This window comes from Aricia agestis, chromosome 22 (genome assembly GCF_905147365.1).
Source record: "Aricia agestis chromosome 22, ilAriAges1.1, whole genome shotgun sequence".
Lineage (NCBI taxonomy): Eukaryota > Metazoa > Arthropoda > Insecta > Lepidoptera > Lycaenidae > Aricia > Aricia agestis.
Window position 1 is genome coordinate 3,473,785 of NC_056427.1, and position 23,310 is coordinate 3,497,094.

Here is a 23,310-nt window from a genome sequence, read left to right on the forward strand (position 1 = left end):
AAACGACAGCTGAGATGTATCACGTGGGCTTCGGCCTGATCGAGCATAACACCTCGCTCGGTCGGAAGATCTTCCTTTGTGGTGGCCACGCATATTCCCACAAATTATTATTGTAGACGGCAGCCATAGAACTTAACGTTTTCTCTTCTCCTTACGGCGAGCATTCACTTGTAAAGACGTAACATTTTTAGATTCGACTTTGAGCATACAACCAATATATTTTTAGCCCTCATAGCCATGTACAATTTACAACACTGCAGCATTCACATGTAATGTAATATTACAGATTCGACTTTGAGCATTGCATAGCAAGTTGACTTCACTGTCACGATTAAGTAGCATTGATGTTACAGCTCGACAAGGCTTTAAATGAACGTGGCGAAAAAAGGAACTAACGCTGCTAGAATAAAAAACGTCATTTTTGACATTTCTCCTTTACCAGTAGCGCTCCCACCCACGTTCATTTAAAGCCTTGTTGCAATAATTTAGATACAAGTTGTATCAAGAATCAAGATATTGTTACACATTGTATATATACAAGGTGCAGCTCTCTTCCCTCACTGATGTATCATGTAATGCTCGACTCTGTAACGTTACATTATCATTATTATAGCGAATGCTTCCGGTGACCACTATTTTTAGAAAATCTGCTGTCAAAAATTCTGTGGTGAATCAACCTGTAAAGTCAGGAAAATAGGAAGGCGAAATAATTCTGACAATTATTACTTGACGTTTGATAGTTGACATCTACAAATTTTTTTTTAAACTAGTTCTTCTTCTTCTTCTTCTTTTAAAAATGGCCGCCTCGGTGAGTTGCCAGTTATCTTTGGTTGACATCAAAACAAACCATTCTTGTAAATTTTTTGGCTAAATAGTGTTTTAATTTTATTTAGACTGTAATTTAAGTGCCTAATAATAATGGGAAAGAAATACTATTGTGATTACTGTGACAAAACTATGGTCGCCACGCCGGCGCTTGTAAAAACACACAACAAGGGTGTAGTTCATCAGAAAATTGTAAACGAACATTATCAACAATTTAAAGGTAACATTCTTACTATTATAATGCGAGAGCGTGTCTGTCTGTCTGTTACCTCTTCAAGGTCTGACTGCTAACAGTTTAACAGATACTTTCTGTTTCGGGATACGACATGAGACAGTAAGGGTGAAGCCAAACGAGCGTAATTTGTGAGTTGTGACTGTTGTGAGTCGCAGAATTTCGGCTGGCAGAAATTCTGCTGCATACAAAAGTCCTGTTTGATTCACACGAGCGTAATTTTGTGAGTCTTGATTTGTATCAAAAAATATTTACGCGACCGAAATTCTGCGAGTCACGACTCACAAAATTACGGTTCTTGCGCCATGAACAAATTACGGTGTAATGGAGTAGACCCACCAGATTGATTGAGCCATCCACTTGTGCTTGGCCTATAGATAAAATTGTGCATACAGTTTTCAATTAAAACTATTACGCAGTAAGTTGTCTGTGTTATAACCTTATGTATTCCTTATCTTTCAAGATCCGGAGACAATATTAAAAGAGGAGAGCGCGAAGAAGCCCTGCAGCAGGCACATGCGGGGTGAATGCCAGTTTGGAAGTATCTGCCGTTTCTCTCACTATACCAAGGAACAACTGTACGAGCTGCAGCAACTCGGTAAGATCTATTGAACATCTATGCTAATATTGTAAAAAAAAATTGCTTTTGTCTGGCTGTTGTCGTCATACTTTTTTTTCTTTAAAATGTACAGTGCCCATGTGATAAACTGAAATGCATGGTGTGTGGTAAGGTCTAATTTCACTTTACTGATCAACCAAAATGTGAAGATAAATATATATATTTTTTTAATGAAATAAGAAGGGCAAACGAGCAAACGGGTCACCTGATGGAAAGCAACTTCCGTCGCCTATGGACACTCGCAGCATCAGAAGAGCTGAAGGTGCGTTGCCGGCCTTTTAAGAGGGAATAGGGTAATAGGAGAAGGTAGGGATGGAAAGGGAACGGAATAAGGGAGGGTAGGGAAGGAATAGGGTAGGGGATTGGGCCTCTGGTAAACTCACTCATTCGTCGAAACACAGCGCAAGCGCTGTTTCACGCCGGTTTTCTGTGAGGACGTGGTATTTCTCCGGTCGAGCTGGCCCATTCGTGCCGAAGCATGGCTCTCCCACGTCGTCACTCTCTCACGTCAAGCATGAATCTGTACATGATAATAATATATACTTACCAAATGTTTTTCTGTTTACAGTGTCAGCAAAAAAGAAATTGGAAAGCACACATCCGTCATTCCAAGATATCTATCAAAAGTTCCAAGATGAGAAATCAAAGAGCACAGAATCAAATATACTAATAGATCCGAACGGCGTATCGCACGTTCTGCCGTGGTCGTACCATGAGATGACAGAAAATGAGAATATGTTGCCACCGAGTCTCAGAAGGTTGAAAGCAGAAGACTTTCTCGAAAGTAACAATGAAGAATGGGGTTAGAAGAAGCGCCACATTCCTGCATCGCGCTATCGAAGTTTTCTAAGCGCGTCGGTATATATACGACAGCTGAAATGTATCACGTGGGCTCCGGCCTGACCGAGCATAACACCTCGCTCGGTCGGAAGATCTTTCTTTGGCCGCCAAGTATATATCCCGTATAGGTATGACTTTGAAAGAAATATCATGAAGTAAAGCCAAAGGATGCCAAGAATATTTCTCGACCAAGTGAACTGCAAACCTTCAAGAAGAAAATATATTCCCATTTAAAAGGCTGGCAACACACCTGCAACTCTTCTGATGTTGCGATTGTCCATGGGCGACAGTAGTTGCTTTCCATCAGGTGACCCATTTGCTTATTTGCCCCATAATTTTATCAAAAAAAAGGATGCCTAATGCCTTTTTATGAAGGTGTGAATGCAGAAGACCTGCCACTGAAATCACCCGCAACAATTTACAATTTGGCCTGTTGACAGTGAGTGTAAATTAATATGTCTCTGGTGCATCGCGATCGATCGTAGCCGCGCGCGGCCTACGACTGTCGTCGGCCGCTCGCGCCAATAGTCAGAGTATGAAAATGTATGACACCGCTTCCGACGACGCCCGCGACAGACGCGCGCGGCCGATTAGTGTGAACTGACCCTGACTAAACATAAGCTTTTAGCTTAGGTACATATTTAAATTCAAAAAAACTATTTTTTTGGAAAATGTAAATAAAACAAATAATACATAAAACATTTATTTTAAATTTTTTGTTTTGATTACCCAAAACCTCGAATAAAACATCTAATAATCTTCAACACTAGCTCGTTCTGGCTCAAACGCTTCTAGAATTACAGATTCTTCTGACAGAGCCGGATATTTTAGATTCTAAAACACATTTTGAAAAATTATGCTTAAAGCACAGGAGTAATTATTATTAAAGTACCGTTCTGATCAATGGGGCAAGCTACCGCGACCGACAAAAATTCAAATAAAATTTCACTTTATGACCTAGGTCTTAGGCTAGGTATAGGTTATATTTTCTACCGACATTGGTCTAGCGACCCGCCGCCGCTGCTTTGTAGTGGCGTAGAGCGAAATGAAACCTATAGCCTAGGTCATAAAGTGGCATTTTATTTGAATTTTTGTCGGTCGCGGTCGCTTGCGACAAAGATCGTGAAGAAAGTGCCGTTTGCTCGTTTGCCCCCTTATTTCATAAAAAAAAAATACTCCTGCGTAGCTGGCCTGGTTTCAATGAAACCGGCCACCGTCACCGAAACCGGTGTGGGAGCTATTATTATTATTATAGTTTTTTTTGGGATTTCCATTCTCCTTTACAGGGTTCTTCTGAAGTTGCGGGCTTGTGGCCAAACAACTACAGGTGATGTGTCAATTAATTATTATTAATAGCTAAAAACTTGCGGACGATGCGACATGTGTTGAGGATGCTTTCTGTAAGGTAATGTATGTGAGTGGATGTATGTTGCACTTGAGTACTTCACCCCGCAGAGGAGGGGGATGGCGCACCCAAGTGTTGCCCGGGGACACCAACAGCTAGGAGGGACCGGCTTCACCCCCTTATTATTATTATTATTACTAATATTATAAATGTGAAAGTTTGTCTGTATTTCTGTCTGTCCGTATGTCTGTCTGTGTTACCTGTCCAACAGACAGTGTTACCTCTCCACGCCCAAACCGCTGAACCGATTTTGCTGAAATATTGTATGGATATACTTGAGTCCCAGCAGGGCTAGCATAACAACAGTTGACATGGGAAAGAATTGACATACTGACTGACAGATTTTGTCGACAAAATGGCGGATTTCCATTGTCTAACTGTCACATTGTCTAACTGTCACACGATAATTTTGGAGTTGCGGGCACCAACTGATCAATGATAATTCTGTGAATATGGCCATCAGAAACTTACACTGAGCCTATTTCTTCTTCCAAGGTCTTGAAACTTCTGTGGATGAGCATAGTGCTGGTTGCCTGGGACCCCTGACAGATATTTTTCCTCTGGCAGATGGAACTGAAAGAGAAGAGAGAAAGGTTTTTTAAACCGCAACCAAAAAGAGGGCTAAAGTTTGACGTGTCTGTCTTTTATCATTTTTGATAGTGCTGTATGAGGATTGAGGAATATGAGGACATTTAAAGCTACACTTTGTTGGTATTTTTAATTGGTATCGTACTGTATAGCAGCGGTTTTCTCAAAAATTCTTGATAGCGGAACCCTTTTAAGAAGTAAAATTTTTGACGGACCTTCAAAAAGTGTTTTGTTTTTCAAGAAATTGTCTCCATGTTCGTGTCTATTGATATTTCTCAAACAGTTTGGCAACGCGAGCTGAGCCCCTTCGAGATCTTTGCGGAGCCTCAGGACTTCGCAGAGCACATTTTGAGAATGCCTGCTTTATAGTTAAGACGACAAAGCAGAACAACGTCTGACGGGATCACAGAAATAAATCAAGATAGAACGGCGACGCGCGTCCGTTGCTAAGGAATCGCTCGTGTCAATTTTTGCTTTGCTTTTAGTTAAAACAAATAACTTACCCGTGGCAAGAAATACCTCATTTTAACCGATTCACTTTCATACTTCTGTTTTTACAGTTTAGACACTGCACAATGAGGCATTTTTGTACAACCTGAACGTTCAACGAATCTTGCACGACAGAGCAAGATTGAAACACGCGTACTCCACCCGCTTAGCCGTTCTATCTTGATTTATTTCTGTGGACGGGATAGTTTATCCAGATAGTAAATAAAACTTTCAATTACATGAATTTCGTTTGCTCCTTGTCTCCCCCGTCTGGCTGTAAGTTTGTTGCCGATCTGAAATTAATTGATTAAAATTAAGTAATGGATACTTTATATATTATAAATGCGAAAGTGTGTCTGTCTGTGTGATACTTCGAGTCCCGGGAAAGGACATACGATAGTGTTTGTTGCGCAAAAATGTACGGTTACCCCGCGATAAACGAATATTGGCGCAACAGAGTTGCGAGCGTCATCTGCATGCACCATACCATAGAAATGGTTTCTTTCTACGGAAGAATAGACAGAGTGACAGTTCGACAAGACAAAGTGACAGACAATGGAAATCCGCCATTTTGTCGATAAAATCTTTCAGTTGGTTTCTTCCGTAGAAAGAAATCGTTTTTATAGTGACCATGCTACACAGGCTGGTGAACAATTTTGAAATTATGTTCGCCACAATTAAGGAGGGTAGATGAGGAGAACTATTTTATTAACCGACTTCCGAAAAACGAGGAGGTTATAATATATTCGGCTGTGGATTTTTTTTTGTATGTTCGACCACTACTCCGCCGTTTGTGAACCGATTTTCAAAATTTTTGTTTTGTTATATTAGGTCCCATTTTTACAAAAGTGGTGATCTGATGATGGGATCCATGAGTAATCGAGGGAACTCCTCAAAATTTATATGGAAACTCAAGAACCGCTATAGCTAGACTTCTGAATTTTTTTAGATGTACGCAGATTGTGTATATCTGTTGCCGCTATAACAACAAATACTGAAAACAAAATAAAATAAATATTTAAGGGGGGCTCTCATACAACAAACGTGTATTTTTCGGCCTTTTTCGCTCTATATAAATAATGGCAAGAGGTAGGCACTTGAATTTATCACACATTCTTTTGTTACATATGTGTATTTAATAATAATATTAAAATAAAATAAAAATTTAAGGGGGGCTCCCATACAAAAAACACAATTTTTAGCCTACTTTGCTCTGTATCGGTACGGAACCCTTAGTGCGCGAGTACGACTCGCACTTGGCCGATTTTTGGTAGATATTGTACACATGAGCATATTGTCCTCTCCAGTTTCATCAAGCAATCTTATTGCTGTGCGCAGCCTGTTATCGGAAACTTACATAAATAACGCCTTCAGTTCCATCCTTCAGGTAGTGGCAGTCCGTGAAATCTGCGTTGCATTTTACTGGCTGTAATTTTGGATTCCATTTATAATGACTAATGAGTTAGCTACCTAGGTTCTTCGGACTGCTTCGGTCTGTGTTTCTTAGGCATTATTATGAAACATCTATCTATCTATATATATTAATACGTGAGAGAAAAACTTTGTAACCCTTTTTACGCAAAATGGGTAAACGTAGGTGAATGAAATTTCCCACAGTTAGTTTATATGGTGAAGGAGTGCATCGAGCTAATATTATTTTAAAATTATGCTTTTATCACATATATTTTCAACAAATAAAACGTTACACACACTACGACACTACTACTAGGAATAATGACAGATTTTTGAGTGACAAGCCTATACATACGAATTATACTCTTTTATTTATGGTTGAAGTCTGTTGACAATAAGTTGACAAATTGAAAATGGATTATTGTTTTTTTTTATTTAATTTTAGATACTATTAGACAAAGCTTAAACGGCCAAAAATATAGGTAGTAGTCGTCATGGGCGTACCGAGGGGGGGCAGGGGGGGCAGCTGCCCCCCCTGGATCATGTTGACGTCCCTACTGAGTTTAATATCTAGTACTTTTATCTATAAAAATTAAAAATTAAGAACGAATTTTTGCCATTTGTTTGCAATACAATATTTTTACAACTAAAAATTATTAATTTTTTATTCTTTATAAACACCTAGCTTATGAAAAATCTGACTTGCCCCCCCCCCCCCCCCCGGCCCAGAAGCTGGGTGATTTGCCCCCCCCCTGGCACCAGAACCTGGGTAATTTGACCCCCCCCCCCCTGGCTCAGAACCTGGGTACGCCCATGGTAGTCGTAGTAGTAGCAGTGTCGTTGCAAGTAAGGTCGAATTTCGACCATTGGGCGATCTCTAGTATCATTTAATTTACAATGGTTTGAAAGCCGAAACTATAAATCGCAAAAAAGTTGCCCCTTTTGTGCATGGTTATTTTGACGACTGAACAGGGGAAATAGCCCAACTAAATTAGGTTTTTTTTAAATGAAATAAGGGGGCAAACGAGCAAACGTGTCACCTGATGGAAAGCAACTTCCGTCGCCCATGGAGCTTGCAGCATCAGAAGAGCTGCAGTTGCGTTGCCGGCCTTTTAAGAGGGGGTAGGGTAGGGATGAGAAGGGAAGGGAATAGGGGAGGGTAGAGAAGGGAATAGGGTAGGGGATTGGGCCTCCGGTAAACTCACTCACTCGGCGAAACACAGCGCTAGCGCTGTTTCACGCCGGTTTTCTGTGAGAACGTGGTATTTCTCCAGTCGAGCCGGCCCATTAATGCCGAAGCATGGCTCTCCCACGTACATCTATTATAAATTGTCTTTAGGATATTTCTCTAAATAATTTGTTTTCCTTGATACGTACCCGTGGTCTCTTAAAAGAATCGCCAAATATTACATCAAGGAATCCAAAAACAGCATCTAAGGGCTAAAAATTAATGGAAAATGTAAGATATTATAATTGGTGGTTATAACTAATTCATAGGGAATCTACTTATTATATAATTTTTTTAACTCTGGAAAATATTAAATTCTACAAATCTTTATTACTTATATACTTACTTGAAAATACATAAAACACAACACAAGCAGCAAAACTCTCTGCATGATTAAGATTAAATCGTTTACCAATTTTAATTACATTTTGATTTAACGCCTAACCTCCTCTCGCCACCCAGAAATAGCAAATTGTTACTTAAAATAATGTTTACGTCTACGGTTATTTTCAAGGTCTATGATAATTTTTTAGTTTTTTTTTTATACGTGGGAGAGCCATGCTTCGGCACGAATGGGCCGGCTCGACCGGAGAAATACCACGTTCTCACAGAAAACCTGTGTTTCGCCGAGTGAGTGAGTTAACCGGAGGCCCAATTCCCTTCCCTATCCTCCCCTTTTACCCTATTCCCTCTTAAAAGGCCGGCAACGCACTTGCAACTCTTCTGATGCTGCGAGTGTCCATGGGCGACGGAAGTTGCTTTCCATCAGGTGATCCGTTTGCTCGTTTGCCCCCTTATTTCATAAAAAAAAAAATTATATGACTTTTATGGAATTAGGGGATGAAGTTCAAGAAAAGGAGTTATAGATAAAAATAGTCTCTTATGAAAATAAAGGTTTTCATTATAATAATCCACATTTAATTATTGTTTTTAGGCATCGTTTACGTAAATAAAACCTGGTGCATACGGGCACCAAACGACATCTAAATCTTGGCAGCACAACCAGTGATTGTATCCTTGGAACTTGGATTAATCTTGGATATATACCAACTGATCTTTCTTTGTCATCTAAATGTATTAACTTTGGAATATCATCTACAGTAGTATGATATGCGTTTCTTTCTTTAAAAGATGCCGGATGAGTATTAGTATTTTCAAAAGGAATAACATTTGGTTCATCTGTGTATTCTGGTTCAGCGTAATATCTCGTATCAGCCTCCTTTATAGCCATATTATCTAGTCCCAGTGTTGCTGTTTCCAGCATATTTTGATGTATATTTGGATTAATATCCTGAGCTTTGATATTCGGTGTCGGAAAATCTTCATTGTACTGTTCTGCAACTATATCAGCAGTTTTTCTTTCTGTTGCTTCCTGAGTAGGTTTTCGTAGATCTTCGAAGACTGGTTCATTATTAATTGGGTTAGGTATGGGTATTTTTCCGTTTGTTTCTTCAAACTGATGCAGAAACTTTTCAGAGTGATTCTTTACAAGATTTTGTTTATGCTGACTTCCTTTTGTTACTAAAATATTAGGATTGCCAGTCTCTATATTTAACATTTCATTATTTTTTGATTCCTTAAAGTCTTGATGATCGAACATTGGTTTTACTTCTGTTAATTTTTCATATTGTTCTTCTTCGATTTTATCACTTGCTGCTATAGGCTCTATATGGTCAAATCTTGGCCTCGTTTCTAATAATTTTTCGTGAATGTTATGTCCATTTGTATCAAAATAATTCATGTTTGGATGATTTAGCTTTTCTCTGATATAATGATCCTCTATGTTTGCATGACCATTACTTTCCATTAACACTTGGTGATCTAATCTTATATCGTAATCCTGTGTATGAGAAGTTACGGTTGGTGATGCTAGTGGTTGGATTCTGGCATCATTTCTTTCCACAAGCTCTTTTTGGTCAAATCTGGGCCTTGGTTCTAATAGTTTTTGGGAAATATGGTCGTGACTTGGATGATGCGAATCTCCTTTCCTGTATTGTTCTCCCATGAGTCCGCTGTTTCTGTCTCTTTCTAATAGCTCTTGCTCGAATTTTGGCCTTACATGTGCGTTCCGTTCAAATGTTTCATACGGACCTTCGTAATGTGGTTCAGTTAGGATTCTAGTATCATCTACTTCCATTGGCTCTTTGTGGTTATATATTTGACTTACTCCAAATAGTTTTTGATCAATGCCATTTGGGTGATTTTGATAAGTTCTCAATCTATCCCTATCTATATCTTCTACAAGTTCATGTCGGTTATGTCCTTGTCTTGCTCTATGTAATTTCTGGTGACTATTCGGTTGATTTTGATAACCTTCATAATGCACTGCTTCAAATGTAGTACCGCTATCTTCCATCATCCCTTGGTAGTCATCAACTTTTCCTTGTCTTAATTTCTGGTACGTATAATCTGAATAATCTTCATAATATTCTTCCTCGTCAAATCCAGCGCCGCTTCTTCCCATAAGCTGTCGATCATTAAATCTTGGCCTTGCCCCATTAAAATGACGAACATTACGACCATTTGCTCCCAGTGTTTTCATATTATTTGGTTGTTTCATATCTTTATTATAATAATCGTCACCTTCAACAGAATATTCGTGATATTTTCCTTGTTTTTCTCTTGATAATGTTTGATACACATTACGTTGATTAAGGTAACCATTATTTTGTTCCAATACAAATCCAGCATCGTTAATTTCTTTGTTTTCTATGTGACCATAAAGTCGTTTTGCATTTAGTAAATTCTGGTTAACATTTTCGTTTGAATCCTTAACAACGGTAATATATTTTGATGGCATTTCGATGATGCCCTTAGATTTCATATTTTCTGAAAAAGAAGTCGGATAAAATTATAATTATGGATGTACTGGCCCAATGGTAACATAATATCATTTTACGCCAGCGCTAGAAGTGAAACAGTATACAAATGTTTGATATGAGAAAAGTTCATGTTATCATCAGAGGAATTATCCACTTACCATTTTGAACAACGGATGAAATTGATTGATTGTTGAGAGGGGTGGCATTTCTATTAGCTAGTCTATTCAATTCTATAGTCCTCATAAGAAGATCCCTATTAATATCTAAGTAAGTGCTTATCAAATTATTATTTAAAGCAATATTTGTTTTGTTAGTCGCATTATCATCTGTATCTTCAAACGTATTTGTATTACTTTTTATTGATTTTGTGACTTCTTCATTACGAAGATCTGATTGAGCTGAAGTGTTAACTTCCCCTGCCTTTAAATCTTGTTTTAAATTACCCCTGTGCCTCACACGACGGATTGGCTTTGGCGATGCTTCAATTTCTTCAACTGCAGATCTTTTAATTTTAAGAGACGGTATAATGTTTTCAATTTTCGCTGAATCATCTGCATCATTTTTAAAAATTGCTAGAACTTTATCATTTTCAGTAGATTTAGTTTTTTCCTCAGCCATATTAATTCCATGTTCAAATGTTATGTAATCATCAAAATTTTCATGTATTTCTTCTTTACCTTCTAAATTCTATAATGTTGTGATGCAATAAAATTAGTTACCTAATAATGAATTAAAACGTAAATGTATTTTGACCTAGTTATATTTACATACCTCAGTTTTAGTTGAAATAATAATGTTTAATACCATGAATATAACTACTAACGACATACTTGAATTCGATGAAAAGTGTTACTGCTTTATACAGTAATCTAATTTCATTTTATTAACTGAACCGTGAAATCTAATTTTGAGATTAAAACTAAATAAGGCATGCGTAAATTATTAATAGTTGAAATTGCGTAATTTCTTCCCTTGTGTTCTTATATTAAGTACGTAAATACTAACTACACGAATTCGGCCATCGAACAATTGGTATCTCTTTCACTTGCTTTTGAATTATCTCTTTTTAACAGGATTTAGATACAACGAATAGAAAAGTAGCGATAAATCAACAGACTAATCTCTAACTGTTTGATACTACGCGTTCAGTGACCGAGCTTTAGTTTCTCTCACCGCAAATTACAGAATAGGTATAAACTTTTTCGATTTTGGAATGTATTCTCTTTGTCTTTCCTAGAAGAATTCCTAATATTGACAATGTCATCTGTTGTTAGTGTTGTGACAGACGAATTTTGTGATCTCTCATAATTTGTAAACACTTTATTTTCATTTTATTTTGTAATTTGCTTAGTTTATTGTGAGAATGGTAAAGCATACATTTAAAATAACATTTTCTATGTTTAATTTAGACCTTAATTTAGAACATTGTGTGCCCCTTTACGTACATACAGTGTTCTTTGGGAACATAATAGAGCCCCAATGATACTCTACTATCACAAATAGTAGCAATAAATACCATATTTTGATACGTTCAGTAGTTTTTGCGCCAGCTTCACCAACTTAGCTAAAATTTTAATACACTTACTGTACAATTTCATGATTTTTACTGGTAAAGGGATGGTGAAGGATTTCACAGCCACACACTCTAGGAAATTAAACCTTATTAGACTTTAAAGCAGATTTTGGTTACGATTATTATGTAGGTATCACTGACACGATTTATAAAGTTACAGCCCTAAAAATCCGAGACAAATAAAAGAGATTAAAATATTTTAAAAAATCATATTTAGGAGGAATTGCTACCTTCAGATGGCGGGCCAGGTCATTTCCAGAATCTGGCAGCCACACAAGAAGAGGAGGACGCGTTTGATTTCGTCAAATATCGCAACTGCCAAAAGCCTAGCGGGTAAGAAGTTGTGCAAACACTTGGGGACTTCAAAATAACTCCTACACAGCTGACTAGCTATTGAAAACTCCATATTATGTACCAATATAAAAAATGTATGTTTGTCTGTCACCTCTTTACGCGCAACCAATCCAATTCTCATGAATATTAATATAGAAATACTTTGGAAAGGATGTAAGATTTTTTTCCTAAAACGGAAGTTTTTATCCTAAGACCCCACGCGATAAACGACACAGACATTAACTTAGTATTTCTAAATTTTTTTGGTCTTTAGGGTGATTGGCTCAACTGCCAACATGATCAAAGGCGCGCTAGGCGGAGGGATCCTCGGTGGACACGTCGCGTACATGAAAGCTGGAGTATGGGTTGCCGCCCCTTTCCACATCATCTTCGGTGTATACATTGGATATTGCTTGCTAGTTAGTCTCTTTTACCCACCCTGGGTTTCCATGGACGCGGAGCGGGGCGGGGCAGAGAGGAGCTTAGCGGTGTCGAATTGACCATTCACCATGCTCGAAATCTCCGCTCCGCTTCGCTGCTATTGCGCTGGAATAGCACGATTGGTCAATTCGGGCACCGCTAAGCTCATATCCGCCCCGCTCCCCGTCAGTGGAAACCCGGCCTAAAGGAGATGTCTCCAACTGGAGCTGAGCAAGTTCAGTTGAGAATGCCTTTTGCTTCAGGAATGCTTACACGTCTTGCCTTAACCCTAGTAAGGGTTTTTAAGTTCGTGACATGTGACAGCTGTTTTTCATGACAAGAAACCGAATAATACAGAGCCGCGCCTGGAGGCACAGAATACATATTAGTACAAGTACTGATGGCAAGTCGAAAGTGTCGTTAAATTGTTATTGACATTTAGGAAGCCCTCGGGTGTCCCCTAGCAGCAAAAGGGAAATCAAAAACCCTTGTTGCAATAACTATTTAACAGGCAGAAAGACGGAAATACTTTCGCATTCATAATATCTCCATTCAGATCCGATGGCTCTAGTATAAACCTGTTCGATGTTCATTATCTTTCAGCTACTCCTATCCTGTGCTCAGATCATGAACAGGAGGACGCGAGTGCCAGTGCTTTCCTATCCCGACGTGGGTGAGGCGGCCATGCAGTGTTTTCCCAACAAGAAGGTGGCGAAGTATTCCAAAATTTTTAGGTACGAGCACTTCTCGGCTAGAGTTCAATTATACCAAAATACCTTCCCAACCGCAATTTGAGCATAGAGTTATACACTTATTTTATTAACCCCTGAACAAAAAGAGTTATTAAGTTTGACGTGTTTAGCCGTGGCATCGTACCATTCAAACGAGTGAAGCGATTTTGAAATAGGTTTTTTGTTTGAATGCTGACATGATTGAGAGTGTTCTTAGCTGTAGCTTATCACCATCAGCTGGTCTGCTGCTGGAATATTTTAGATTTATCAAGATGCTGAAAGGCTTGATTATCATACATTTCTCTACTGTTTTATTTTTCATTTTTTTAAATTTTCTTTGTTCTTTGTTAGTACGAATGGAATAAAAAAATCAATGACCTTGAATCTTTCAGATACTCTATAGACTTCGTAATCTGTCTGGACCTGTTCGGCTCGTGTTCGGTGTACCAGATCATGATCGCTAAAACCATCAAGCAGCTAGCCGAGAACCAGCACCATACGGGTTTGGATGGCATTGGTCCAGGTATGTTCTTTTGGCACGTTGGTAATTTTTATCACATTGGCACCTTATGTTACCAACAAGAGGTCGCATACGACGTGGTCGCTGCATACGACCTTTGGATTACGGGGCGAAACTGGTGGGAAAGGGTATTGTGCACACTCTTCCACTACATCGTAACTGTCTGATCGCGATCTACCAATAACAACCCGTCTGATTACTGATCTACAATAGCGTTTCCCCAATTAACCTACAATTTGCTAAAGAGACTTATAAATAGGACATTCTTCCCTTTCCATTTTGCCGAGTGTCGAGCTTCGAACACGTGGAAGGTTAGTCATTTTTTATTTCTTACAGTAGAAGAGACACTACTAAAGTACACTCGAAAAATGCTATAGGCTATATTCTATCATGCTACGACTAATATGAGCGAAGAAATAGAGGAAAATGTTGAAAAAACGGGAAGAAATTATTTGAAAGGGCTTATTTGAACGTACTAATCTCAGGAACTACTGGTCCGATTTGAAAAATTCTTTCAGTGTTAGATAGTCCATTTATTGCAAAAGCCTATACGCTATATTTTGTCACGCTACGAAGGAGGAGCGAAGAAATACAGTATATAGGGTGTAACAAAACATAGTAATAATATTAGGACGTGTAGTTTATGGTGAAAGTAGCAGCGCTGAAAGAGTAAAATGGGCAAGCGCCCCAGCGTCACGAGTTAACCCATACACAAGTTTAAAAAAGTTACTCTTTGATCGCTGCTCCTTTCACAAGTCACAACTATTTAGGGGACCCATACACATCCTAAAGTATTTTCATTTAGTTTTGTTACACTCTGTACATTAGTCGGGTCATAGTTTTTAAACATATCTATTTCTAGGCTACCCCAACCTGCGAGTGTACATGACCGCGATAATCATACCGGTCATCTTGATCTGCCTGATCCTGCATCTGAAGTGGCTGGCTCCTTTCTCCATAGTCGCCGATGTTATTATCGGTGAGTATGTAGATTGTCATACTCGAAAGGGTTTATCAAAACAAAGTGATAATACTTCAAAGTGTGTATGTGTGGCTGTGTGTGTACAGTTCACTGTGAAAGTAGCAGCGCAGAAAGAGATACTTTTGACTTCTATGTCCTATTATGAGAAATGCGAAAGTCTCATGAATTTTCCCATTTAAAAATTAAAAAAAAAGTAACTCTTTTAGCGTTGTTACTTTCACAGTGAATTCTAATATTTGAACATACAAACCCTAAAATATTATCATTTTGTTTTGTTTTAGGTATAATCATTAATTAAATACTCTAATTTGAAAAATGCTCTAGCCAAAAAATGACCAAATATTAAATATGCTCTTTTTTTTTTTTTATTAATGAAGGGGGCAAACGAGCAAACGGGTCACCTGATGGAAAGCAACTTCCGTCGCCCATGGACACTCGCAGCATCAGAAGAGCTGCAGGTGCGTAGCCGGCCTTTTAAGAGGGAATAGGGTAATAGGGGAGGGTAGGGATGGGAAGGGAAAGGAATAGGGGAGAATAGGAAAGGGAATTGGGCCTCCGGTAAACTCACTCACTCAGCGAAACACAGCGCAAGCGCTGTTTCACGCCGGTTTTCTGTGAGAACGTGGTATTTCTCCGGTCGAGCCGGCCCATTCGTGCCGAAGCATGGCTCTCCCACGCTCTAGCATTACATATGCTCACGCATAAAATATGCTTCCAATCATCTGCATCTTCGCCATATACCTACTACGCGTTTGCTCTGAACCCTAACTTCGAGAATATGGTCCCAGCTACTACCCTCTACTCCTGCTTGGAGTATGTGGGCATGAGCGTGTTTATCATGTCAAGCGCTGGGGTGGTAATTGCCATAGATAGACGGACAGACGGACTGACCAGACAGACCAGACGGACAGACACACTTTCGCATACATATACACAATATTAGTATGGATGCTCTACCATAAAATATGCTTTACCATAAAATATGCCATACCATCATATATCCTTTACCATAAAATATGCTCACGCATAAAATATGCTTCCAGTCATCTGCATCTTCTTACGTAGCAATATACTACGCGTTCGCTCTGAACCCTGACTTCGAGAATATGGTTCCAGCTACTGCCTACTACCCTCTACTCCAACTTCGAATATGTTGGCATGAGTGTGTTCAGCATGTCAAGTGCTGGGGTGGTGATAGCCATAGACAGACGGACAGACGGACAGACCAGACATACCAGACAGACAGACACACTTTCGCATATATATACACAATATTAGTATGGATGCTCTACCATATGCTTTACCATAAAATATGCTCTACCATAAAATATGCCCTACCATAAAATATGCTTTCCAATAAAATATGCTCACGCATAAAATATGCTTCCAGTCATCTGCATCTTCTTCGCCATATACTACGCGTTCGCTCTGAACCCTAACTTCGAGAATATGGTCCCAGCTACAACCCTCTACTCTTACTTCGAATATGTGGGCATGAGTGTGTTTAGCATGTCAAGTGCTGGGGTGGTGATAGCTATTGAGAATAACATGAAGGAACCGAAGAGGTTTCCGATTGTGATCATCTCTGGTAAGTACCAACGATGAAATTGATTCCTAGGCAGTTGTAGGACGTCATGTGGTCGACTTATCGTCGTTGAAGTTCTAACACCGCGTAAGTCAAAAATAGTATACTTTTCAGGAGAAAATTGATTGAATTTTGTATGGATTCCACATGCAGATTTACTATTTAACTATTTTACGAGTTTTTGTTGGACAGTAGGTGTTCCTGATTGGCTAAAACGATGCGTTTTCCGATTTTCTGGTGAATTGCATCAAAATCTCAAAATTGGCAAAAAGTACGTGTATTACCGGAAAACCGGTAATACCGCACCATTTGGACCATTTTTAAATACCGGTGATAAAGAGAAAAATACCGGTTTTTCGGTATTTTAACTTTAATGTATTTTTGTATACGCACACGTGTTTTCAACACAATATTATGATTTATGAAACAATTGAAAGTATACCAATACACTCAAAATCAACTGTTAGTAAAATAATTGTTTTGCTGTGTGTGTGTGTGAGTCCTGTGTTGGCATATTTCTTAGTCACACTTATTATTATAATAATGTAACGTGCTAGGACTCGAAGGATTTGGAGAGAAAGACCTGCTGACTCTGTCTGCTGCTGATATGCTGTGTATTTCATGAAGAACATCTGGTACTCTCGTTCTTGGGACAACTATCTGAAGATGGAACTTTCTACCGTTAGTCTTCTCCCATTATCGGTAGAGTATTCCGTTTTGAAGTATCAGACTGTCCCATTGCGCCCAGTACACTCCAGTTTTCTTCCATGTGATGATGTGCCGATGGTCGTCATTTCTTTCTTGAGCCTCCCTCATAGCATTATTCTCCCAGAGACCCAAAGGACTTGTTCTCGTTAACTTTAATGTAAGTGACATTAAAGTTAACGTGGACAAGTCCTTTAATCCATTAGATTCCTGCTTAACACAATGTTCGCACTCTTCCGAACACGGCCTTCGTGAAAGTGCGTCGGCATTCCCATGCGTCTTTCCGCTGCGGTGTTCCGTCTTGAAGTCAAACTCCTGGCGCTGTTCAATCCATCGAGCTACTTGACCTTCTGGATTCTTGAATTGCAGTAGCCACTTCAAGGCTGCATGATTAGTTCATCGTAAAAACTGTCTGCCGATGAGATATTTGTTGAAATGTTGTAGCGTCTTTACGACAGCCAAGAGTTCCCTTCTTGTTACACACTAGTTTCAAGAAAGAAGCCAGAGGGATTAGATAATGATTTGCTGAAATATGCAATAACAACTTCTTTTTCACCCTTTCCGTTTTTGAGATATCTACCTACCGATGGCCGTGTTGCTTGCATCCGTGTTGACTATAAACTGACCTTCAGTTTGTGGATACTCCAGCTTGCCGATTCTGTATCGTACATTTGTGAGTTAATCACTGAGTTAGTAACGAATAGGGGTGAGTAACGGAAAGTGCCACTTTTTGTATTAACTTGCATATAAAAGAGAGACTTTCCGTTGCTCACCTCCTCCGTTTCGTTACTAACTCAGTGATTAACTCACAAATACAGAATCGGCCAGCAGGATTGGTGTTTCACACAGATATTTCTTCAGTTTCTGAAAAGAATCTTTAGAAGTCTCATCCCAACTAAATTGTCGTTTATCTTATGTCAGCCGATGTAATGGTTTGGCTATCTCCGAGAATCCCTTAACAAAATGCCAGCATGAGCATAGGCCGAGGAATGCCCGCACTTCGGTTTTGTTCTTAGGGGTTGGCCAATTTTGAACTGCTTCCAGTTTCTCCGGGTCTGTCTGGATTCCATCACTGGAAACTTATAATATGTAAATGATAATCGTTTTTTAAATGTTTAAATTGTTGGATAAGTATACTTAACGAAGATTTTTTTAGTTATTTGTTTAGTGTAAGGAACAAAACACTGTTTAACTGTTAAACTTTAAATAAACAAGTTGATTTTAATGTTTTTTTTTTGTTTATTCGATTAAATTATGAAGGATTTAGCGCTTTTTTGATAAATACCGCAAAAACACAGAAAAACCGGAAAACCGGTTTTTGAATAATCAATACCGGTATTATACCGGTATTGCAAAAATTCCCAATACCGCCATGCCCTACTTTCGTGGTTACTGGTGTTAGAACTTCAATGACGTTATATGTCAATTCAACGACGTTCGACTTACGCCTTTAGTACACCGACGCTGCGAAACGCGAAACAGCGGCGAACCGATTTACTGTCTCACTCGTCACACGGCAATGCGGTATATGGCATCTCACTCTATTCCTGTTTCGCAGATATTTCGCGTATCGCAGCGTCGTACTAGAGGCGTTAACGCGACCAAAATATTAAGTTCGCCATCTGCCTAGGAATCAACTTCTCCGATAGAACCTAGATGTTCCCTATTTGATACATACTCCTGTCGAAAAAACCTCGGCAACCATACCTTGTGTAAGTATTTTAGGTATTATAATAGTAGAAGGCGCTCGCAAATGCATTGTATCGTTTGCTAATCGCCCTTTAGTCGCCTTTCTTCTCTCTCCAATCTATTTTTGGAAGTTTGGTATCTCTAAACGATATTTCATCTAAATTGATTAAGCCGTTTAAGCGTGCTATGGTTACAGACAGACAGAGCGATAGATAGACAAACAGTGTAAACAGATAGACAGGCACACTCTTTAGCATTTAATTATTTAGTAAAGATGTGTTTATCAGGCGTTATACAAGATGTTAGTGTAAACACCGTTATTCTTGAAACCATCAAATGAGCCCGTCAAAATGAACAACTTTTTCTATGAGAACAATGCTGGGAACTCAAAAAAATCCGTCTTCATACCCATACAGATTGACGATCCGGGCATCCATATGGGTATGAGACGCCAGACGGCATTTCTTTTTTGAGTTCCCAGCATTGTTCTCATAGAAAAAGTTGTTCATTTTGAAGGGCTCATTTGATGGTTTTAAGAATAACGGTGTTTACACTAACACACTGTTTATTGCAGGCATGGTTGTAATCGTCATGTGTAGTTTCTGTATGTCTTTCTTCGGCTACGTCGCCTTTCTGGACAAGTGCGAGTCGCCGATCACGCTCAACTTCCCTTTGATCACGTATGTCCTATATTTTACATTCTGATAACAAAATTGATAGTGCACTGATGTTCTTAACTGGAAAATTGATTTTTAAAACTGACATGATTGAGAGTGTTCTTAGTAATAGTTCATCAGTCGTCCTGTTTAGTGCTTAAAAATGTGGGTTTGTCTGTTTCCCTGCAACTTCCAATTCCTTTACCGCTTCAATATTTTGCATACTAATACCTGTCACTTACAGTTTTGTGTGTGTTTTAAACACGGAGCTCATACAAAGAGGAGCTGGCCTAAGCAACTTGCACTGTGATTTCAACTAGGTCCTGACGTCATCATTGTGGGCGGCGCTTAAGTCAGTACACTTTCAGCGTTTGTCAGGTGCACACGTAACGAGACTCCCAATAAATTGGTGTTTTCTGCGTATTTAACAAGGAAAGGATGAAGTATTGTGTTTTACAATGTCGAAAACACTCAGACAGACGTTCTGATAATATAAATACCATCACATTTCATTTGGAAATAATTTTAAATGTAATTTAAATATAAAAGTTCTAGAACATTTCAGCTTTCAGCGTTAATTATACTACTTGACACTAGATGGCCAAACCTTTGAAAGATAATACAGACGTAAATGCGTATAATTTTGCATAAGTTTATTACAATAATCATACTTGAATACTGAAAACCGTTATACATTTAGTCTTAAACACATTTAATAGCTAAAACCGTGATTATATAGCTTTTATTATTTTATTACTTATAAACCGCCATCTGTCGTCACCTATGATAACTATTTGAAACGTAAAAAATATCCAGGGCCGTAGTACGTCCCATAATATTCAAGACAAAACGACATTTAGTGTAAGATAGTCGAACTACGTAGTAACATCAACATCGACCTAAGCTAGTAGTTTTGCTTTTAGCCGATAGATGAAATATTGAGAAGTGGGCGGAGCTTGACACCCCCTCACCCCGCAAATTGTCACGCGTCGTTTCATAAGGAAACTTGATTACAACACCTCCTCTTAGTATTAGCTCCGTGGTTTTAAACTTAATTTTATGTTACCTATATTTATTTCTATTCTATATATATTAGTATTAAAATAGTAGTAGTAAATTGATTCATAGGCAGTTGGCGGGCCTACGTAAGTTGGTCGCAGTATATCAAACCCAGTCGACAGATCACAACTTATATTGAATTGACATAACCCGACCAAATGACGTAGGTCCGCCATCTGCATTTGAATCAATTTCTTCGGTGGTACTTACAAACTCTCTGTACTCCTTTTCAGATGGAACAAAATCCTGAAATGTGGCATCGCCATCATGATCTACATTACTCACGCGGTCAATTTCTGGGTTCCCTTCAACACGGTCTTTTATTATCTTACACTCTACCACAAGACGAATCTCCTGAGATGGGAATACTTCTACCGAGTACTATTCGTCGTCATCATTGCCATAATTGCGATCATCTTTCCTAACATCGACGCTCTTATGGGCTTGGTAAGTGATCTACAGTCTGATCTATGTGTTTTTACCATATTATATCTGATCTATGTCTACCATAAAATCTTCTGAGATCTAAGTACTTCTACCGGACGCTCTTCATGATCATCATTGCCATCATTGCAATCATCTTTCACAATATCGACGCTTTGATGAGCTTGGTGAGTATAATCAACGAACATTATTAAAAAAAAATCCGAAGTTATGTCAAAAAATCATTATCACCATTATAAATACCAACCTCAACCATCTCAAGTCTATCCTCAAAGCTTGTCATGTCATGTCAAGCTGATCAAGCTACCACTACTCTGAAGCTTATAGTTTTGTAAACCATGTTGCTACTGTTACTACCAATGAGTTTCTAAAATACTAGAGTAGCAATGTCTTACCAAAGATTCTCAGAAATGCGTAACCACTTTTTTGTTCAAAAGACAATGTCAAGTCATATATTCGTTATGTCATTATGTATGTGAGATATGCCTGCAGGCATCTTCGAAGTGGCAACGCGTTGCTACCGTAAACATCCAATATAGTTACGTTAGTAACATAGAATATCATTGGTTACTACCTATGTAAGGCAATAGGTGACATAGGACGCATTACTTTCAGACCCCTCGGTAAAACTATAAGGACCAATGAGACTATGTGTATACAGTTCAATGTGTCACCATCTGGTCGCGATCTACCAATCACAATTTGATTGAAATTATTTACCAATAGTCTTTTTTTCAGCTCGGCGCGCTCTGCCTCTCTTGTATGGCGTTCATCTGGCCAAATTTCATCTACCTACTGATAATCTGGGAGAGGCCAGGCCTGGGCAAGTATAATTGGAGGTTCTGGAGAAGTATGATCATGATGTGTATTGGAATTTTCATTCTGGTAGTAGGCTCAACTATAAGCGGAATTGAGCTTGTGTCTATATATTTTTAAAGTCCGCAACTGGAGATGTTATGTAATGAATGCCATAGAGGGTTATTAAATGTGATTTATTTACTAAATTTTGTATTATTTTGTATTTTATTATTAATTGCAATATTGTTACTAGATTTAACATGAGACAAAGTACGCCACAGTTTTTCACAAACCTAAAATAGGGCGGGAATTTAGGCAACTGACATTTTAGAATTTGCGACAAACGAGCTCAATAGATGGCGCTCGAAAGGTACATATTTACTTATCAAGACGTCGTCGATTTTAATATTTTCAGAAATAATGTGATCACGTGGTAAACTCGACATACAGAGTAATGATTAACAGAGAGGCCATGTTCACCACTTAATAAACGAAATCTTTAATGAGTTTTGTATTAAAATAAAATTATGTATTATTTAAATATGATGTTTGTTTTGTACTCACGAACATAAAAAAAGTATTTCCTTATAATAATACAATTTATAACAAAATAAAGTATTAGGTACCCATTTAATATAGTTCATTGCATAATATACGTCTTATGCATGGAAAATACGCCAACATTATGAATATGCTATAAAATAGTTACAAAGAAATGCCCTATTCATGATATTGGCGTATTTTCCATAGAAACATGGAATTCAAAAGTAACTCTCTTAGTGCTGCTAATTTCACAGTGAACTTCCATATTAACTAATATACATATTATAAACCACAGTAGCTTTTTTTTTCCTCATGTCCCTTTGCTCTGTTTAATCTTTAAAACTACGCATCGGATTTTGATGCGGTTTTCTTTAATAGATAGAGTGATTCAAGAGGAAGGTTTATAAGTATAATAACATTAATTAAATAGTGGAGAAATACTGTTTTTTGGGGTTTCTAATGTGATGTCGTAAATATTTACATTTTTTTCCCGCTTACATTGTAAACGCAGGCTGAACCCTGCGAGATTTATCAAAATAATGTACCGAGTATTGTACACATTGAAAAGGTCTACAGAAAACTCTGCGAAAGTATATTATGTCTATCTCTTATGGATATCCCACAATAACATTTTTGCGTTATTTACTTTTTACGACAAATAATGGCTAATATTTGAAGCAATTTTAATAAATATAGCATTAATCCTTATCCGATTAAATAACTTATGTACATTGTTGATTTAATGTAGATCTATATGGCCCTTTACAGCACATGATTTAAATGAATATTAGCTGATATTAGAATATGAATA

The 23,310-nt window shown here is 38.2% G+C and overlaps 4 protein-coding genes across 8 annotated transcripts; 2 read left to right on the top strand and 2 right to left on the bottom strand.

Moving 5' to 3' along the window:
- Nucleotides 1-863: 863 nt before the first annotated feature.
- LOC121738054 (zinc finger matrin-type protein 5) lies at nt 864-2,529 on the top strand. Its single transcript, XM_042129871.1, has 3 exons — nt 864-1,045; nt 1,521-1,655; nt 2,245-2,529. The coding sequence occupies exons 1-3, from the start codon at nt 919-921 to the stop codon at nt 2,481-2,483; spliced, it is 501 nt and encodes a 166-aa protein (XP_041985805.1). The 5' UTR covers nt 864-918; the 3' UTR covers nt 2,484-2,529.
- Nucleotides 2,530-3,206: 677 nt separating this feature from the next.
- Nucleotides 3,207-8,108, bottom strand: LOC121738050. Of its 2 annotated transcripts, XM_042129866.1 has the most exons (6): nt 7,986-8,108; nt 7,789-7,851; nt 6,356-6,424; nt 5,238-5,291; nt 4,393-4,494; nt 3,207-3,350 (listed from the first exon to the last, which is right to left on the bottom strand). In XM_042129866.1, exons 1-6 carry the CDS (start codon nt 8,028-8,030, stop codon nt 3,267-3,269), a joined length of 417 nt encoding a protein of 138 aa, XP_041985800.1. In that variant the 5' UTR covers nt 8,031-8,108; the 3' UTR covers nt 3,207-3,266. The 2 variants fall into 2 exon arrangements, with proteins under 2 accessions (XP_041985800.1, XP_041985801.1); XM_042129867.1 differs by lacking the exon at nt 5,238-5,291.
- On the top strand, nt 8,091-22,123 carry LOC121738047 (proton-coupled amino acid transporter-like protein pathetic). 4 transcript variants are annotated; one of them, XM_042129859.1, is made up of 10 exons: nt 8,091-8,153; nt 12,252-12,367; nt 12,642-12,786; nt 13,391-13,521; nt 13,911-14,041; nt 14,901-15,017; nt 16,411-16,608; nt 19,574-19,679; nt 20,948-21,161; nt 21,897-22,123. In XM_042129859.1, the coding sequence occupies exons 1-10, from the start codon at nt 8,127-8,129 to the stop codon at nt 22,092-22,094; spliced, it is 1,383 nt and encodes a 460-aa protein (XP_041985793.1). In that variant the 5' UTR covers nt 8,091-8,126; the 3' UTR covers nt 22,095-22,123. The 4 variants fall into 4 exon arrangements, with proteins under 4 accessions (XP_041985793.1, XP_041985795.1, XP_041985796.1 ...); XM_042129862.1 differs by lacking the exon at nt 8,091-8,153 and adding an exon at nt 11,476-11,493; XM_042129860.1 differs by lacking the exon at nt 8,091-8,153 and adding an exon at nt 11,728-11,827.
- On the bottom strand, nt 8,523-11,291 carry LOC121738046. The gene is made up of 3 exons (XM_042129858.1): nt 11,233-11,291; nt 10,620-11,148; nt 8,523-10,468 (listed from the first exon to the last, which is right to left on the bottom strand). Exons 1-3 carry the CDS (start codon nt 11,287-11,289, stop codon nt 8,541-8,543), a joined length of 2,514 nt encoding a protein of 837 aa, XP_041985792.1. The 5' UTR covers nt 11,290-11,291; the 3' UTR covers nt 8,523-8,540.
- Nucleotides 22,124-23,310: the final 1,187 nt, after the last annotated feature.

What these genes read in the sequence shown, in the direction of transcription:
- LOC121738054 (XM_042129871.1), top strand. Translation starts at nt 919, where the DNA reads ATGGGAAAGAAATACTATTGTGATTACTGTGACAAAACTATGGTCGCC. An exon ending in ACATTATCAACAATTTAAAG is followed by an intron (nt 1,046 to 1,520) that starts GTAACATTCTTA and finishes TTATCTTTCAAG; the next exon opens with ATCCGGAGACAATATTAAAA. An exon ending in GTACGAGCTGCAGCAACTCG is followed by an intron (nt 1,656 to 2,244) that starts GTAAGATCTATT and finishes TTCTGTTTACAG; the next exon opens with TGTCAGCAAAAAAGAAATTG.
- LOC121738050 (XM_042129866.1), bottom strand. Translation starts at nt 8,030, where the DNA reads ATGCAGAGAGTTTTGCTGCTTGTGTTGTGTTTTATGTATTTTCAA. An exon ending in TGTGTTTTATGTATTTTCAA is followed by an intron (nt 7,852 to 7,985) that starts GTAAGTATATAA and finishes ATTAATTTTTAG; the next exon opens with CCCTTAGATGCTGTTTTTGG. An exon ending in GAACTGAAGGCGTTATTTAT is followed by an intron (nt 5,292 to 6,355) that starts GTAAGTTTCCGA and finishes AATTAATTTCAG; the next exon opens with ATCGGCAACAAACTTACAGC.
- LOC121738047 (XM_042129859.1), top strand. Translation starts at nt 8,127, where the DNA reads ATGTTTACGTCTACGGTTATTTTCAAG. An exon ending in ACATTGGATATTGCTTGCTA is followed by an intron (nt 12,787 to 13,390) that starts GTTAGTCTCTTT and finishes ATTATCTTTCAG; the next exon opens with CTACTCCTATCCTGTGCTCA. An exon ending in TCCGATTGTGATCATCTCTG is followed by an intron (nt 16,609 to 19,573) that starts GTAAGTACCAAC and finishes TGTTTATTGCAG; the next exon opens with GCATGGTTGTAATCGTCATG.
- LOC121738046 (XM_042129858.1), bottom strand. Translation starts at nt 11,289, where the DNA reads ATGTCGTTAGTAGTTATATTCATGGTATTAAACATTATTATTTCAACT. An exon ending in TTATTTCAACTAAAACTGAG is followed by an intron (nt 11,149 to 11,232) that starts GTATGTAAATAT and finishes ACAACATTATAG; the next exon opens with AATTTAGAAGGTAAAGAAGA. An exon ending in TTCATCCGTTGTTCAAAATG is followed by an intron (nt 10,469 to 10,619) that starts GTAAGTGGATAA and finishes CTTCTTTTTCAG; the next exon opens with AAAATATGAAATCTAAGGGC.